This window comes from Mesoplodon mirus (assembly GCF_964341445.2).
Source record: "Mesoplodon mirus genome assembly, chromosome: 17".
Lineage (NCBI taxonomy): Eukaryota > Metazoa > Chordata > Mammalia > Artiodactyla > Ziphiidae > Mesoplodon > Mesoplodon mirus.
Genome location: NC_138993.1, coordinates 13,228,930 through 13,247,493, shown reverse-complemented (window position 1 = coordinate 13,247,493; position 18,564 = coordinate 13,228,930). Strand labels below are relative to the sequence as shown.

Below are 18,564 nucleotides of genomic sequence, written 5' to 3'. Positions count from 1 at the left end.
ACCTGGCTTCAAGAAGAGCAGGAGTTGATGTAGAGCTGGACCATGGGATATTTTTCCTCTGAGAACCGATATTAACATGACTTAGGTACTCCACGTGTATTCTCTTCAGGGTTTACTTATTATCTGGCTTATTTATTCTCAGTTCTCTGTTTCTTAGTTTGTGCTGTCTCAAACCTTTGGCTTCTCATAATTCCAGTGATCCTAATTCTACATCATAACTCCTGTCATTTCAGTACTTTTTAACAACTACCTCATTCTCTTGATACTTCTAAGGTAAACTTTCACAGAGAGGAAATCTGATAGTTTAAGCTCATCTTTTCACATCAGGCCATACCACTGTCCACTGGCCTCATATGAATTTGCTCTCCTTGGGGCACTTGACCACGGAAATCCCACCTCCTATATGTCATGCCACGTATAAGATACTTTTTGCTTTTGTTTTCACAACATAATTTAAATACAGTATTTTTTAAACCATTTCTCGAAGAATATAAGAGTTCCATTGTCTTTTTATTACATTAAGGTGTTATAATGGTCCTACTGAAACAATTCTTCATTTGGGTTCAGACACTCTTCATCTTATTCCATTTTTGGAGTAAGTTATGAAGAAAATGTTCCGAGAAATATAAAAAATAGCAAATCTTATTATCTGAGCATTCTGAGACATTTTGTCATCATACAGGATTCACTCTGTGCAATTTTAATTGTAAATGTGGAAATCCATAATGATAACATTATTTTTAATCCTTCTATAATCAAAAAGGAAAATCAGGTAAAAGAACTTACATTTTTTAAAGACTAAGCCTGCAGATTTATTATTTATTAACTGTCACTCAGTGCCCTGGGACACAGGTTTGCAAACTTGTTATGAAAAGGACAGGTAGTAAATATTTTAGGCTTTGTGGGCTGTATGTTCTGTGTTGCGACTACTCACTGCTGCCATTGTAACACAAAAGAAACCATAGACAGTGTATAAATGAATTGGCATGGTTGTGTTTCAATAAAACTTTATGTGCATTGAAATATGAATTTATATAATTTTCACATGTCACAAAATATCACTCTTCTTTTGATTTTTTTTTCTGACCCTTTGAAAAAGTAAAAGCCATTCTTAACTCAATGACTATACAAAAACATGCTGTGGGTCTGATTTGTCATCGCTGGTCAGGAAACTAAATAGTTTTCAAAGCTCTTGAGAAAACTAAGTACACATTTGTGCTAGTATAAGGAAACAATTTTCTTTAATTCTTTTTATTAAGTTTATTTTTAAATTAATCAACTATAACCTCATAGTAATCATGTTTTATTATTCTATCTTATTGTATAATGGTTCTATTAATGTAGCTATTAATGTCATTTTATCTTTATTCTAGGTTATTTGAGACACTCCAGTCCCTGTTTTGGTCAATATTTGGGCTCATCAACTTATATGTGACCAATGTCAAAGCGCAGCATGAATTCACCGAGTTTGTTGGTGCCACCATGTTTGGGACATACAACATCATCTCTCTGGTTGTCCTACTTAACATGTTAATAGCTATGATGAATAATTCTTACCAACTTATTGCTGTAAGTTGAATAACTTCCCCCCTAGAATGTGTCGTTCCTAGCTATACTCCATCTTATTATCATAGGAAATACAATCTATAATTGCTATTGATGAGACGAATCAGAATTATAATATAAATGGTTAGTTTGATATTTCTAAGCACTATTACCCTACTTGGCTACATACTATTTTAGTTTTTTCATATTACAGATGATTATACTAAATCTATCCTACCATGCAGTCATTGGCTATGGCAAACATAGGTGAGGTATGGATTATGAACAGGCAACACAACTCTATGCAGTGCCCTTTGGGTTTTGCATTGTCTCTGACCATCTAATCTACAATCTTGTTATAAGCAAACTCATGCTAGCTTGGCAAGATACAAGAGCTAGCCCAGAGAGGAGTCGGAGTGAAAAAGCACAGGGTTTTCAGTTTCTTAAAGCCCAGAAAAAAAGTCAGAGAGGAGTAACCCTGAATGCTGTAGCAGAATGTACAGTACCATATGTGTTTATTTGAAACTCTAGAATCCAAACAACTTAGCTTATTTATTCATTCATTCAATAAATTCTTATTAAGTGCTTACTCTGTTGCCAGGTACTGTCCTAAGAACTAGAAATATGGCAATGAACAAGAATGGCGAAGTCCTTTATCCCCTTCAACTTGCATACTAGTGATCTGTGTCTATGGCCATTAGCAATAGTGACAAAGCAAACCCATACTGGGATGAAATATATTTCTTAAGTCTTTCATATGTATACTTTAGACAAGTAGCTTTTTATGAGAATAATTACAGGCTGCCCATTTACTCCATAAATAACTGCAGTTATATTGCATCTTTGAATCTATTGCTAATCCTCTGGGGTGTTATTATTGTTAATTTGAGAAGCAGCACTCCTAATTTTAATTATACTGTCTTTATGGAAGCAAGACACCTGTCACAGATGAAAAACTGCATAAAACATAAAAAGAAATGATTTTTATTTACTGATTCCAAGACTAGAGTATTCCCACTAAATATACTTAGGTCCTAGGAGTTGCGGATGAATATCTGAATTTGTGGAACTTCCTTTAAGCATCTCACAAATCTTAAACTTTTTAGATAGTCCATAAATATATATTTGTTTCAGAAGTTCTGTGTTCCTCTAGTCAACACATTTGCTAAATGTGGATTCTATTTTCCAGACCACCCTTCCAAAAATATTAGAAACCATCTAATTATCAAGCTATATACAGAGAAATTGTATATACAATTTGGATCCTATAAAACATTAAATGTACCAATTTCATCAAGAAGAGAACATTAGTCAGGAACTGTGTAATATTTTCTTTTTGCTCCTGTGTGGGGTGTGTCTTTCTAGGTGACTTGTAGAAATGAGAACGATCTTCAAATTTCTATTCTTGTTTAGCCCAAATGTTAAAGCTACTTGAGAGGAGAGCAGGCACTGAGAACCTGAGACAGGTGTACCCCAACATCCCGCGTGTGATGCCTCCTTGGAGCATGAACATGCCAAATATTTGATTTTCACCTGTGCCACAATAGCAGAATTTACCCTGAGGTCTTTCTCTTCTTGTCCTGCTACCCTTAATTCAGAGCTCTAGGATAAAGCATGAAAGAAGAAGAAAATGTAACAGTTGAAAGGCAAAAGGGATCGTGCAGACCATGTACAAAGTCTTCTTCTCACTCAATCTTTTGTTCATAGATCAAATATTTATTGTGCACCTAGTATATGCCAGACATATGCTTGATTTTAGGGATACCCAGAATAACGAAGTCCCTGCCCTCAAGAAAAAAGTAATATAGGATGGACAAAAAAATTCAATAAATAATTCCAATATTGAGAAAAGGAATTGGATAATGTGATAAAAGCACAGAAAAGAGGACTGTAACATGGGCTGGGGAGAGGAGACAGCTGAGATAGATGAGATTCGGGGCTAGCTCCTAGGAGAGGAAATACCTAAGCTAAGCTTTAAACATTAACTAAGAGTTAGAAGATGGGTAGCAGAGGTGATTATAGTTATCACCAGCCTGGAACTTGTCATCTTCAATTTTTCTAACCGCTGTAGACGTTGTTATAGACCCTTTCAGAATCCCAAAGGAAGAGTCTGCTTTGTGACAGCAGTAAGAGGACACAGTGAGGTCAGGATAATCCTCAACTTGTGACTCCCTGAGAATGCGAAAGAGCAGAAGCTACTCACAGGCCAACACTTCACCTGTGGGACTGCCTTTTTACTACCTGAAGCCAATTTTATTCAGTCCCAGTCTCCGTGGCGGCAGCAAACAACATCTGCTTTCCTTCATTAATGCAGAATCTATAAGCTTGTTTAGGAAGAAAGATAGGGAAGGCAGTAGAAATGGGAGAGGAGAGACAAGGGGAAGCTGGAGCTTCTGTACGTCCATCTATCGATCGTTTGCTAAGCAAAAATGAAGACCATGCATTTTCTAGATACAGTGACTTCTGCTGAAAGCACGAGCTGTCCAGCGTCTAGACGAAAATCCGTATTATTCAGAGTAGAATGTATAAACAACATATGCATTCATCAGCACACAGCAATTTAGGAAGATTAGAATGAAGTATACTCTGATTTCTCCTACTCTAAAACTCGAGGTGTTTTTAATAATATTAATGGGTTAAAATGAACTATTTTGAATTTGTATGTACGCCTAGTTTCTACCACCTCCTACTTCCCAGATTTTCTGCTTAAATAAGATTTGTGGCTAATTTAAGAAGAGACTGGCTGCCCCATATCTAATTGCCACAAATGTTCCTAAGTTTTTCCAGGAGATTAACAAAGCAGAATCATTAATAAATAATTAGGGGGGTGCCTCAGGCTTGTGGGCAACCCCTAGCCGTACTCTCACCTGGTACCATTTGGCCAAGGTTACGTCAGGGTTCAATGCTGTGTCAGAGACCCTACTGTACATTTGTTAGAGGAACTTCTCTCTGAGTTTATGCCTGTTGCCTAAAGGTGGACAAGGTTTATTCAGATGGAAACAAATCAAGTAAGACTTTTACTGGAAACACCAGAAGTATGAGCCATGGGCACCTACCTAGGCAGGGTTTCAAGGCCTTGGGTAAGACCTAAAGCCCTGCTTGTGGCCAGAATCTAATGAAACTGAGCTAATGTAAGCCTACAGGGCAGTAAATGAAGATTCATCAAGTCATAACTAATCTCTGTAGTCTCTTTAACATGGATTTATTGTAAATGTCTGTTTCCTGCAAGTGGGAAGGATGAAAAGTGACAAGAGAGCTGTGACTCCTTTCCAGGCTAAGCCACTGTCTGAATTTAGATGACCATCTCTGGGAGTCAGTGTTGTTTTTACAGGCAATTTAATGAATGTTCCAAGAGCCACTCAAAGTCAGGTTACAGGCTCTCTGTGAGGTTTATCTCACCTTATTAATTAAGAAACCTGTCAGCACTTGTCATGTTTTCCTGTTCAGGACCATGCAGATATAGAATGGAAATTTGCTCGGACAAAGCTTTGGATGAGTTATTTTGAAGAAGGAGGTACCCTGCCTACTCCCTTCAATGTCATCCCAAGCCCCAAGTCTCTCTGGTACCTGATCAAATGGATATGGACACACCTGTGCAAGAAAAAGATGAGAAGAAAGCCAGAAAGTTTTGGAACAATAGGGGTAAGGACACAGCATGTTGGTATTACTGTTGTTTGGTTTTTTTTTCAAATGTGTGCTTGAGTATGTTAGCATTCCTTATTGAATACATTTGCATTTTATTCTTTTTGTTCTCACTGGGTGCATTCGGTGCACATTTATTGCCCAGCTACTGTGTCTAAGAAACTGCCTGCTTAACTATGGTTAACTATGGTTTCACAAACCCATTTCCTCCACTGAGGGCGGTCACTGTTATTTTAATAGGAACCACACTGTACATAGGCCTCTCCAAACCCACCAGTCAAGGCTTGGAGACCTAGTACATTCTCTCTTAGAACCTTAATTTCTAGCTCTATTCAGAATTATAACCTCAGGTTACCTGTGGCATGACTGACTCGCTGTCTGTTTCTGTCTCTGGATCATAAGGGAAAGGATCTGTTTCAGATACTTCACATTCTTAGTGCCTAGCCTAGGCCCCCGCACAGAGCGGAGAATGCTTGATAAAAATTTCTCAATTCAGTGATTGAACAAATATTATAACTTGAAAATGCTGTGCCATATTCAAGTGCAGTGATTTCAGAATACGCTCAATTGTTCAACATTTTGCTTCTAACTCCCAATTATATTAAATGCCAAGAAGTTGTGTTTGTAAAAACTATTAGGACTGTTCAGAGCCATGCCCCTGTTATACTGGAAGATTATACTTCCCTGGGACATTTCTTTCATATTGGAAAGAAAGAGTTCAAGCAACTCCAACAGAAAAGGCATGGATTTAAGGCTTTGTTCTGGCCAAACCACTGACATGTCATTCTTCATTTCTTTCTCACTCAACTTCCTAATTTTCAAAGTTCTCATGTTTTAGAAATTAATACCCTATCATTCATTAGTCACTTGGACCTTCTCAGAGAAATTGCTTTGGAAGTATTCTAATATGCCTTTATATTAGAATCAAGTAATATCAGTTATTTAATTAAAAATTAATTCATTTTTAATTTTATTTAAAGTTTATGACTGCTAGTTATGCCCTTAGTGATTCTTCTTCTTCGTTAATTTCATTGCCCACCAGGCATTGTTATCAGCATCAGATGGGGCTTTCTCTCCTGAAAGTGGCATTGATTGTCCTGTCATCTCTGTAACAATTCTAATTCTAAAAAGAAATTGACTGGCAAGGGCATATAGCAAACAGAGTGTGGTTAGGAGAGGCAGTTATATTCTCTCCTAGAAACCGTCACTCCGAGAACTTGGAAATTGGGTGTCTATCTGATCTTAGAAATGGAAGTCAGATTATGGTGAAGCCTTACCTTGCAATCCTCATACTAATTTATAGAGTTTATCACTGACCTTACAGCAAAATTATTGTACTCCAAGTGTCTTATTTTCCTCTTAAAAAATAAGTTCAATTTATTAAAAAATATGTTCATAAAATAAATATAATGATTTGGGTTTAATAAGCAATTACTGTACATTTTCCACATGCCAGGAGCTGAGCTAGGAATTAGAGGTGGGAGAAGATATACGAAGGCATGGTTTCCATCCTTGAGGGCATTGTTTTTAACGTGGGGGACACAGATATGAGAACATCTTACTAAAATACATGTTAGATGACATATTTAACATTACCGTATAGTTATAGGCAAGAGGCCATGAGAACAGTGTGAGAATTCATGTTTTCCTTGAGATAAACAGGCAAAGATTTCAGAGATGCCGAACTCTGGCCTACTCCCTTCCATATCACAATATACTTGTCCTTTTTCTCATCTTATTCTTAAATTCATAAGAAATTTATTTTATCAATCCTTGAAGAGATATTAATTATTAGTAGTATTTTATTATGCTTTCTCTCATAGGAGTATTTCAACTGAAAAAGAGTTTCTGGGCCCCCAAATAAAAGCCACACTCAAAAGAAATTTGTCTTTAATATTTTAATTTTAGGCAATAGCAGAAGGAATCTTGGGTTTTAAGATGCCATGGAACTTGTAAAAAAAATATAGGGCCCTGCTCTAATATTTTAAGAGCGCCATCTGTGCTGCCACCAAAATAATGGAGGACCACTCTAAGAATTTGACTTCCAACTCTCTCTCCCGTCCCCCAGAATCCTCCCACTGTTGACATATTTTTAGGAGTATATTACCATCATTTCTTAGATGCAAAGAGGAGCTTAACATTGACTTGGGCTTTCCTATGAAAACAGTGATTCAAAGGGTAAATGGTATAAGTTAAAGAGCTTTCTTTTCTATACATTGCTGGTCAGAAAAACAAGTTTCTTTTTAATGTCTCTGTCTCTAAATTTGAATATTTTGATCCAAGCTGGTGCACAGAAAGATAATTCACAATTAATTGTGACCTCAAATCACTCCTTCTTCCCTAGCCATATAAATTTTACTAACCTTTGGTAATGGATATTTTTATGCTTTGGGAATTTATGACAAACTAAATCAATACTGTGAGTCACCTCTCTCTTCTCCATTCTCTTCCTACTCTCAATCCTGACTCTTCTCTGCCAAGTGGAGGCTTGGGTAAAGCACCAACCTAATCAAACTCAGTGCTATACATTTACCTTTTACCTAGACTGCATTTCCAGAATGAGAAGGACATATTGTGGTATGCATACTCTTAGTTGAGTTTTATACATTTAGGTTTTAGATGGAAATAAATAATATGTATTATTTGCAAAGAAAAATGTAAGATAAATAAAAAGTAAATTAAGAAGAAGTTTGTAATATTAATGGAGGAGTTAAATGAGAAAATAATTCCAAAAGTGAGTGCTGTGAATTCATTTCAATTTGGTTAATCCACCTGATAGTTCATCGTGTAGACAGATGAAGACAAGGAGATAAGACACACATCCATTAACTGAAAGGTGACTTTGAAGTACCCCTGGCAGTCACTTTGTAAAACGAAGGCACAGCTTAGAAGACCCCATGACATTTCAAAGGGACCTTAGAAATCATTTAGCTCAACTATTTCCTTTAAAAAAGAGCTTGTTTACCTTGTGCAGTGTTTTAGGTGACAGAGCTGGGGAAAAACTCGGGTCTTTTGTTTCCCATCCCATGTGCGTTTCGTTGCCCTCTCTTGTTTCCCTGAAAACTCTGATGACCTTGCAACAATACCCTCCATGTTGTGTGTCCACCTTTTGATTTTTCTCAACAGCTTTTGCAGATCCCACCCCTGTTTTCCGCTGCCTCTTACATTCCTGTATCCCAAAGCCCTTGTTTAACAGGCTGGCCTACCTTCTGCTCTCATTCCAACTTGCTTCACATTTGTGAAGAAGAAAACTCAAGCTGACCTGGAGGTAGAGTTCATACATTCTTGGAGGCATTTTCTCTAAACCTTCCCACTTGTGCTTCACATACTCTTGTCACCAGCAGCTGCCTGAATGTTACCCTGTTGATCCCTCCCTGCAAGCCTGAAGCCAGTGCTCTCAGGGTTACTGATGGGCCACAGTCTGGGAGCCCAACATTGGTGATCTTATCTTGCGATTTATGGGTAATAACTGATACAACTAGCTCTGAAAACTCATTAACTTTTTTTTTTTTTAAACTTTGGACTTCCTTTTATGGGTGACTGGGAATTCCAGGTAAATTAAGTTTTCCTTTGGAATGCTTTATGGGAGAAAGCAGAAATGCTTTATTGAACAACACTTTTATTGTGGGAGCAAGCCCATGATGGAGAGATGTCTTGTTTCTGTGAAATCATGAAAATCCCACCAAAGAGGCAGCGTATGGAAAGTACAGTCATAAAATAAGCAATATTTTAGAGCCTCTGGTTTTTATATTACTTGTAGAATTTAAGCACATTTTATCAGCAAATACCCTTCTCAGTATTAAAACAGTGGTTCTCAAACTTTAGTGTGTCTTAGAATCATCAGGAATTTCCATTTTAACAAGCACTTCCAGCCTGTAACTTTAATTAGAAATTCCTATTAAAAAAAAGCATTGGTATCTAGCTCAGCTTTTTAAACTGAAAGCCAATGTTTGTATTTGTTGTCCAAGAGGTCTAGATAATTTAAAGTAAAAAGATGTTAATGCAATAAGACCCTGCCAGTGTTTAATTAATATGAATCAGTTTTAATGCCATAGACCAGGTTTCCAAATAGAATGCTAAAGTTAATGGGCAATATACTGAACCAAAAAACTACCAGGTCTTTTAACAAAAAAATGGTTTTAACCTCTAGTTTTATGTTTTCCACTTTCTCGTTTTCTCTGGAGCACATAGTGAAGGGAACACGAAACACCATCTCTGTTAGGGCCCCTTAGCATCACTCAACTCTGGGGTCACAGATGGGATACTCATGCCTGACCAGTTGCCACAGAAATACATTCAGTTAAGTCACTGCAAGAGAATTAGGAGCAGTGAATGGATTAATATCACCTATCATTACTAAAGAAAAAATGTTAATAGTACTTGCCTTTCAGACTTCATGTTTTATAATTATCAAAATGTGTCATCCCTTAATCTTCATGAGTTTTCATAGGCCTACCAACAAATCTTACATATATGACTGTGTTCATCCATGGGTACCTCTCAATCCCTAATTTATTGCTGTAAGATTTGCTGATGGGACCTTTCAATTAAATTTTCTTTCCTAAGTGGGAATCTAGAGGAACAAATTTCTTCTTGCTATTTCAAGAGTGAGATCCTGAATACTTGCTTTGACAAGGCAACCTTCAGCTTTTTATATCATTTATTTTTATATGCTTAGACAGTATGTTTATAGAGAACAATATGTATAGATTCATCTATAAATGAGCCAAACTACAATCTTTACAGAGGGATCACATCCTGAAATGGCCCCTTGCCTTTTTACTTGTTTTTTTTTTAAAAGAAGAGCACAGCAAGCTGCCCCCTTTCAGGGATTCACTGAGCAAAGCAGAGAATAAAAGGCATAATTCATGGGCTTAAAATCAGTGATAGACCAAAACCAGAGTGGAAATGAGAGAAAACGGCACTGACAATTTGACTGCAGGGAACCAGCTACGTGGAGTGAGCCTGACATTCCACATATTGGACCCGGGGAAAAGGAGAGATAAAGAGTGACAAAATGTCACCATGGATTCCCCAGAGCCCTTTCTTTCATAGCTGCAAAACCCTTCCTGCTCTAAAGCAACCTGACACTTATATTGAAATGAGAGGTTACCTCTGGGCAGCAAGGCTTCTCACTAGTTGGTCGTTTCCTTTATCATTAGTTCTGTGATCCAAATACTGCCATTGTCTTGTCCTAACAAATCAGGAGGAACCTGCAAAGAGAGAGATCTGCTAATGTGGTGGGCAGGTGTGCCCTGGGCACCTGCGTTCGAAGCCACCCTGCCAAAGAACCGTGCCAGACTTCCGATATAATTCGTGGAGAAAACTGCCATCTTAAAGTGCACGTCTTCCTCCAAAATATTTTTCCTAGACATCAACTTAGGGAAGGAAGGTCCCTGATCAGTCATGTGGCCCATTTTTCTTAAACATAACAGAAAATCAACCCAAGTTATTTTAGAAAAAGCTGCCAAATGCAACTCCACAAATTTCTCAGTAACACTGTAAACATGAACTCATTCACAGAAAATTCTTTATTCCTAACCCAGGTCTATCATGCTATAATTCTACTTCGTTCATTACTTTTTTTTTTTTTTTTTTTTTTTTTTTTTTTTTTTTTTGCGGGCCTCTCACTGTTGTGGCCTCTCCCGTTGCAGAGCACAGGCTCCGGACGCGCAGGCCCAGCGGCCATGGCTCACGGGCCCAGCCGCTCCGCGGCATATGGGATCCTCCCAGACCGGGGCACGAACCCGTATCCCCTGCATCGGCAGGCGGACTCTCAACCACTGCGCCACCAGGGAGGCCCCTCGTTCATTACTTTTTAGTAAAAACAGAGAACCCCTAGTCATTGCAGATCACTTATCAATCAAAGTTTAACATGTGAATGGCTTGAAAAAATTAAATACCTCTTACCCACTTAGGTATTTTTTAATGAACTGTCCTTCATTATATTACTTTTATAAACACACATTGGTCCATTCTGTTCTTAGTCACTTCCAGTGAGAGTTATAAGATGTCATGCTTTCCCTTATGAGAGTAAATCCTTTTGAAGTGCAGCTGATCTTTACCCAACAAAGAGGTTGCAAACATACGAGGTATTGTTAGTGGCAGCTCTATTATAAATATTTAACGATGTCACCAGTTGCCAAAAATGATCATTATGTTTATGGCAAAGAGTGCATATATTATGGATTGAATTGTGTCTCCCCCATAAAGATACTCTGAACTCAAAATCCACAGCACCTCAGAATATGACCTTATTTGGAAACAGGGTCTTTGCAGATGTGATTTGTTAAGATGAGCTCCTATTGGAGGAGAGACCTCATAAGAACATGAACATTTGAAGACCTGGAAACACAGGAAGCACGTCATGTGGTGATGGAGTAGATATTGGAATTGTGCAGGCATAAGCCAAGGAGCACCAGAGATTAACAGATACCACTAGAAGCTAGGAAGAGGAAAGGCAGGATTCTACTGTGAGTCTCGGAGGGAACATGGAACTGCCAACATCTTGATTCAAGACTTCTGCCTCCAGAAGTGTGAGATACTAAATTTCTGTTGTTTTAAGCCACCCACTTTGTGGTACTTTGCATGGTAGCCCTAGGAAACTAGTACAACATATGCCATGCATTTTGTGGTTAATTTTTATTCAAATAAATGAGGATCCAGTCTGGAAAGGATACTGACCCACAAACTAAGATGTGATGGGAGAAAGAGGCAAAGTCATAGGATGCAGAGCAGATGTTCTTATATGTCTCTTAGTGTCTACTTGATCAAAAAGGCAAGGAGTAAAGAGTAAATTCTAGCCTGGGATTCTAGGACTGGCACTGCCTTTAGAACATTGTAGTATTTTCGTTATTCACTCAACTGTGTGGACCTTGGTTTCCTTGTTTATAAATGAGGCAATGAGACTGGACCAGCTCTTCAGTTCTAATAAGTAACATGTCTGTTCTTAACGCCTACATGTCAGTTGTCGTGTATTGAAATTTGAAGCCCGATCTTGTGCTCCTTGACCTTTGGTAGATTCTGAGAATTTAGATAATTAAATTAATTTTAGTATTAGCCTAAGAAAGCTAATTTAAAATGAAAGGGATAGTTTATGCATTCCTAATAGATATATTCACAATTTATCAAAGATTTTATTGTTCATGATAGTTTCCCTTTAGCAATGCCAAGAAATGTGGATTTGTGATTGTATCCATTCTTGTACCTATGCATATAATCCTCAAATATTTTTCTTTAGTCCTAAACTTCCCCCAAAATATAAAATAGACAGTGGCATCTCCACCTTAATGTCCTTTGTCAGCATATCCCAAATTGAATTCTTTATTATTTTTCTAATAGTACCAACATCTCAGCAGCCGGGCTAGAAATCTTAGTCATCATGCTCCCACCCCAGCACCAGGCCTCCAGCTCTGTTTCCCGTCAACATTCCCTGTCCCCCTGGGACTCTTACTGTCCCCTCCTTTCCATTCAGAACCCATAGAATGTACAACACAAAGAGTGAACATAATGTAACTATGGACTTTGGGTGATAGTGATGTGTCATTGTAGGTTCATCAGTTGTAACAAATGCACCACTCTGGTTGGGGATGTCGATAGTGGGGGAAGCTAAGAGTGTGTGGTGACAGGAGTTTAAGGGAAATTTCTGTACCATCCCCTATAATTCGCTGTGAATCTGCATTGCTCTAAAAAATAATAAAGTCTTAATAAAACAAAAATAACTGCCTACAGAATCTGTGTTATATCTATCCATATTTACCAGGACCATCCCTTCACCCTATCACTTAAATATGAATTTCTTATTTACAAATCTCTATTGCCTAGGCTAAAGCGTCCAACTCTCTAGCTAAAGAAAATGCTCTTCTCAAGCATGAAATGCCATGCAAATCATGCAAAGATAATTACCCCTAAGTACATTCTTTTACTTTTCCAGAGGCAATCCCAATATGTGTTAAACTATCCACAGGTTTTGTGATTCAAGAATATTTTTTTAAATATATTTTTTAGGTATGTTAAATTATAATATTAATCACAAAGGGAAAATAATGGAGAAAGGACAGGAACTAACATTCGTTAGTAATAGAAGCCTTAAATTTCTTATCTCACTTAATCTTCAAAATCATTCAGTGAGTTTATCTTTACCCTTGCAAAATAAAAACTGTGGAAGGGAGAAGGTCTCAGAGATAAATTCCTCATTCAGGCTTGGTCATCTTCACTCCCAGGTGTTCTTAACATCACACCACATTACCTCCCTGAAAGTAAAAAAGTAGACACAGGTAGCCCTGATATTAATGGTCAATAAGCATTGGTGAATTCACTGCATTCATTTTTGCTTTCAGTACTCAGAAGATGGTTAACTGCATCCATTCTTATTTTCTTCCTAGGATAGCGAAGTTCGGTTGGCTGATATAATCTCACAATACTAAAAACTGTTTTGTAGTATGACCATCTCGTTGTGGAAACAAATTGGTTGTCAAAAACAATTAACTATATTAACTTAGCCTTAAACCTGGGCTATGGATATTGAATAAATTTTTACTGTTATCACAGTAAACTTTTTCTATGTTCTTTCCTTCTGCCAGACAATTTTGCTTAAAAATTTTTTTTTCTTAGAAAAATAAACCTGGAATTAGTTTTTAAAGTGTGACCTTTGATCTTTTTATATTTGCATTACAATTTTAAAATTCATGTATGAGTAAGGTTCTACTGAAGGGAAGACAGTTTGTGCTCATCTTAATACTAAAATGCATCATGATCATTTTCACTTATTACTCATAATTTTCTGATTTTGTCATCCCCAGTTTTAGTTTTGCATTAAGGAAATTTAAAGTTAACTCATGATTTCAAACTGCTCTCTACTGACTAGTTTTTATTGGCTTTTTACAGACTAAACTAGCAAAATGCTATAGAACCCCAAGATAATAAAAATTGAGTCGACTAAATTCTATATTAAATTCAGAGTTTCTATTTACTTAAACCATGGAATACGATCTCCTGTACAATACTTACACTGAGAGTGCTAAAGAAGTTAGCGTACAGATTGCTTTTGTATTTGTGTTCACTTAAAAAAAAGTGAAGGAGACCTGGAAGGCTTGTTTCCTTCCAGAAGTGCTTTTGCTTCGGGTTTCAGCTGATCTGATCTCAACAGGAGTTACATACCTCCATCTTGTGGCCCAGTCATAAAATTCCCATGCTCTATTTCTTTCAAGATGTTCTAGTTTTGTATGAAGTTTCAAATTTCCCAGTCTTTTGATTAATACCATAATCATTTGAAAATTTGTTTCTTAAGATTCATGTAATATTGAATGGTATTCCAATCATTAGTGGCCTTTAGAAAGTTAAGCACGGTCTCATCTGTTTCTAAAAGTCACTAATAGTCATGAAACACAAATCCATTCTCACGGCCAGTGAAAAGGCCAATTTCCCCTATTGCCCTAAAGAGAAAACAAGAGATTCTTTTGAATTGTTTGATTTTTTGTCTAATATCATTTCACAGTGATGTATGCACGGCCCTTTTCAAAATTCCATTTTAACAGCCTATGATTATTTAGTAAGGAACAAGATCAAAAGACTTAATTAAACCCACGATATGTTATCTCTTTTGCTTTCTCACAATTTACCAAATTCATTCCCTTGTAACAGAAGTATTTTTATTTTACATTACTTTGGCTAGTTTTCTTCCTTAAGAATCAATACTGATATTTATTCGACATGCATAAAATTGGGATTATGATAGCTTTTTTTCTAGTATCTTTAGAATACTAGTGAAGTCTGCAAATATATAATTTTTCATTTATTATTTAACTCAGTTTATAATGGACATTTTTTAGTCCTTAAACATCTTTCTCCATTTTACACTCCATAATCATTGCTCTGTGCTAACACCAGCTCTGCTCTCAAACCGTTCTGATTTCTTCAAAATGATAGCTCAGAGTCACATTTATTTTTTTTTTAAATCTAATGAACCCTATCTTTGATCAGAACCTTTTATTTTATTTTGTTAAATTCAACCATCTAATTAAAACAGCAATCTCCTCTTAATGTACATCTGTTTGAAATTAAGTGTTGGGGAGTTCACTGTCTAACAGTGTTTCTGATTACATGTTTTATATCATGGTTAAATTCTTAATGTTGCTATGTTGACATTGATGAAGATCTTCATATTGTTATAATGCTAGATTTTTACCCATCAAATCTTTATTTTTATTTGACATTTATTGTGTATTTGATATGTCCCACCTGTGTCTCTTAGGATCATTTAAAATGATTTGGGATACATACTAAGTATGATTACTTAATTCTTCATCACTTATATTAAAAGAACAATCTTGCCATCATCATTAACTTATTCTATATATTAAATGCCATAGGAATTATAACCTTGCCCTTTGTTGTTTTGGTTCATTCATTCTTTTGATTCATATGAAGCACTTTCTCTAGCTATTTATTGTCTGTTGTCCAGTAAAATTCCCACTTTGCAGAAATGAGGGAAATAATATTCTTGATTAAAAGAACCAGGCATTATTTTACAGAATGGTACAATATCACTATAACCAAAAAGTAAATGTCCCTTCCCTTTTCAGAGGCGAGCTGCTGATAATTTAAGAAGACATCACCAATATCAAGTAAGTTATTCTTATATCTTGACACTTACATTAAAATAAAGCACAATCTCCTCTTTGGAACTGACTCAAGAGAGGAATCACATTTATGCACTGAATATCAATTCTCTTGTGTTCAAATGCCTCAGGAAGTTATGAGGAACCTGGTAAAGCGATACGTGGCTGCAATGATTAGAGATGCCAAAACTGAAGAAGGTCTGACTGAGGAGAACTTTAAGGTAACCACTTTCATCTTTGTCGCCAAAAGGCAGATTCTGTAGAGCGTGGAACCAGGTGCAGCACGTTTAACACCAGAGCTGGAAACTGGGCCAAGTGTTCCAAGCAAGCCTGTCTGTCTTCTGATTTTTAAATTCAAGCCCTATTGATTTATATATATATATAAAAAGTGGTAAAATTTCTTTTTAAAGTACATTGCTTTCAAACAGACTTAATCTGAATGATCGAGGGGACTTATTTGGAGGCAGAGAAAATCCTAGTGCTGTGTGGCATTCTGATTGCTGATCCCAGCCACACTCTACTGAGTGAGCTTTACTTTTGGAAATGTCGGTCTGATTTCTAAACCTGAAACACTTAGTAACCAACGTTCTGAAAACAACGACAACAAAAACCTTCTTTGTGTTGGGCACGGCTTTGGTAAAAGAAAATTTAAGGTTTGAGCTTAACTGTAGCTTATAAATGTAGTTTTTCTCCCTGAGTTTCTTTCTTTTTTTTTTTTTTTCAATTCTATCACAGAAGAAAGGTAGAATACATTAAGTATATATTTGCTCATATCATGTGTATAAAATGCCTTTGTTAGCCTGCATGAGTTGCTAGAGATTTTGGAAGACTGACTAAAGTCAATAAGATCTCATAGGCAAAAACAAACAAATAAAAAACCCTACAGGAGAACTTTGACAAAGAAAAACAGCAGGCTTAACAGAGAATAAATATAAGCAGCCAGTTAGGTAAGAAGAGAGATAAATTGCAAAGCTTAAAGCACAGATTGAAAGTTGGCTAGGATCCAAAACGTTCTTTGCTGCCACACCTCTGAATTTTGGAGTTAAATGATTCCTGATGCTTTGGGAGATGGACTGGTGGCAGGAGGCCACCACAAGGCCACCAGCAGGTTAGGACTGAGAATTCAGCTGCCCCAAAAGATAAAGGGATGAATCTAGTAAGTGCTGTGTGTTCTGAATCAATTCCCAGGATTTAGTGGCTGATTTTTTATCCCCAGAGGTTGGGATAAAATCAACTCCAAGGTAATAAACAATTGAAACTAACTGCCAACTCTTGGAAGGGTAGACTCCACTTTAATTGTTTTAGATATCCCCTTGGACAGCAAAATGTCCCTGAGAGAATGTAAGATGACTTGAAAGCAGATGAATATTTTGGAGAGAAAGAATTTGAAACTGTAGTTCTAAAGAAACCCAACATACTCCACTAGAGTGGTGGGAAAGAAAACTCTTCCTGTTTCTTTTTACATCAACCATAGGAAGTCTCCTATTACTACAGAACTCTGATAGGGAAATTAGGAGATAACAAATAGATACAAGTGCCCCTGAGAGAACTGACAATTCTAAACAGAACCACAGCAGAGTGGACACCTAGCTCTCAAAAATGAATGAAGACGTGTCAGATCCATATATGAAACGAGCAGATGATGATTCTTAACGTTTATTTGTTTAGGTCACAGACTAATTTCGTCGTTTTCCATTTCACTTAGGAACTGAAGCAAGACATTTCTAGCTTCCGCTTTGAAGTCCTGGGGTTACTAAGAGGAAGCAAACTCTCTACGGTCCAATCTGCTCAGGGCACGAAGGATTCTTCTAACTCCGCAGACTCGGATGAAAAGAGTGATAACGAAGCTAGCAGCAAGGACAAGAAAAAGAACTTTAGCCTCTTCGACTTAACCACCCTGATTCACCCACGATCAGCAGCGATCGCCTCCGAAAGACACACCATCAGCAACGGCTCCGCCCTGGTGGTGCAGGAGCCACCGAGGGAGAAGCAGAGAAAAGTGAATTTTGTGACCGATATCAAAAACTTTGGGTTATTTCATAGACGATCAAAACAACACGCTGCCGAGCAAAATGCAAACCAAATCTTCTCCGTTTCCGGAGAGGTGGCTCGTCAACAAGCTGAAGCACCACTAGAGACAAACATTCAACTGCAATCTCGAGGGTTAGCTTCCCGGGGTGACTTGAACATCCCAGGTCTCGGCGAACAGTGTATATTAGTAGATCATCGAGAAAGAAATACGGATTCCCTGGGTTTACAGGTTGGCAAGAGAGTGTGTTCATTCAAGTCAGAGAAGGTGGTGGTGGAGGACACAGTTCCAATCATACCAAAGGAGAAACACGCAAAGGAAGAGGACTGCAGTGTAGACTACGATGCAAACCTCACAGACATGGTCACCCACGAAGATTACGTGACCACAAGATTGTGATACTTGACAGAGGAAGCATTTCTCACCCATAACACACATTTCCCATAGTGCACTGGGTGGGGGATGTTTAAAGGTGAATGAGCCAATGCTAACGTACACTTTATAGCATTTATCAACTGGGGCGTATTGACATGTCATGTTTAAATAAGGCAAAGGCTATCAAACACCCTTGTTTTGTAGCCCGCTTTTGCTTTCACAATTTGTTTTACAATTTGTCGTTGTTGCTGTTAATAAATAAATGCACCTTGTATTCTTGTACTGTTGCAATAACTTACAGGAAATTTTTAGCTCTCTTTTTCAATTAAAACAAATGTGACTCAATATATGTGC

At 37.2% G+C, this 18,564-nt stretch overlaps 1 protein-coding gene across 1 annotated transcript in view; it reads left to right on the top strand.

The window, feature by feature from the left end:
• Positions 1–18,234, top strand: part of TRPC4 (transient receptor potential cation channel subfamily C member 4) — a gene marked incomplete at its 3' end in the record, with an annotated part of 151,892 nt that extends 133,658 nt beyond the window's left edge. Inside the window, exons 7-11 of the mRNA XM_082602333.1 lie at positions 1,374–1,569; positions 4,993–5,187; positions 15,771–15,812; positions 15,938–16,027; positions 17,512–18,234. Coding sequence (XP_082458459.1) covers positions 1,374–1,569; positions 4,993–5,187; positions 15,771–15,812; positions 15,938–16,027; positions 17,512–18,234 — 1,246 coding nt within the window. The remainder of the gene's footprint in view (positions 1–1,373; positions 1,570–4,992; positions 5,188–15,770; positions 15,813–15,937; positions 16,028–17,511) is intronic.
• Positions 18,235–18,564: the final 330 nt, after the last annotated feature.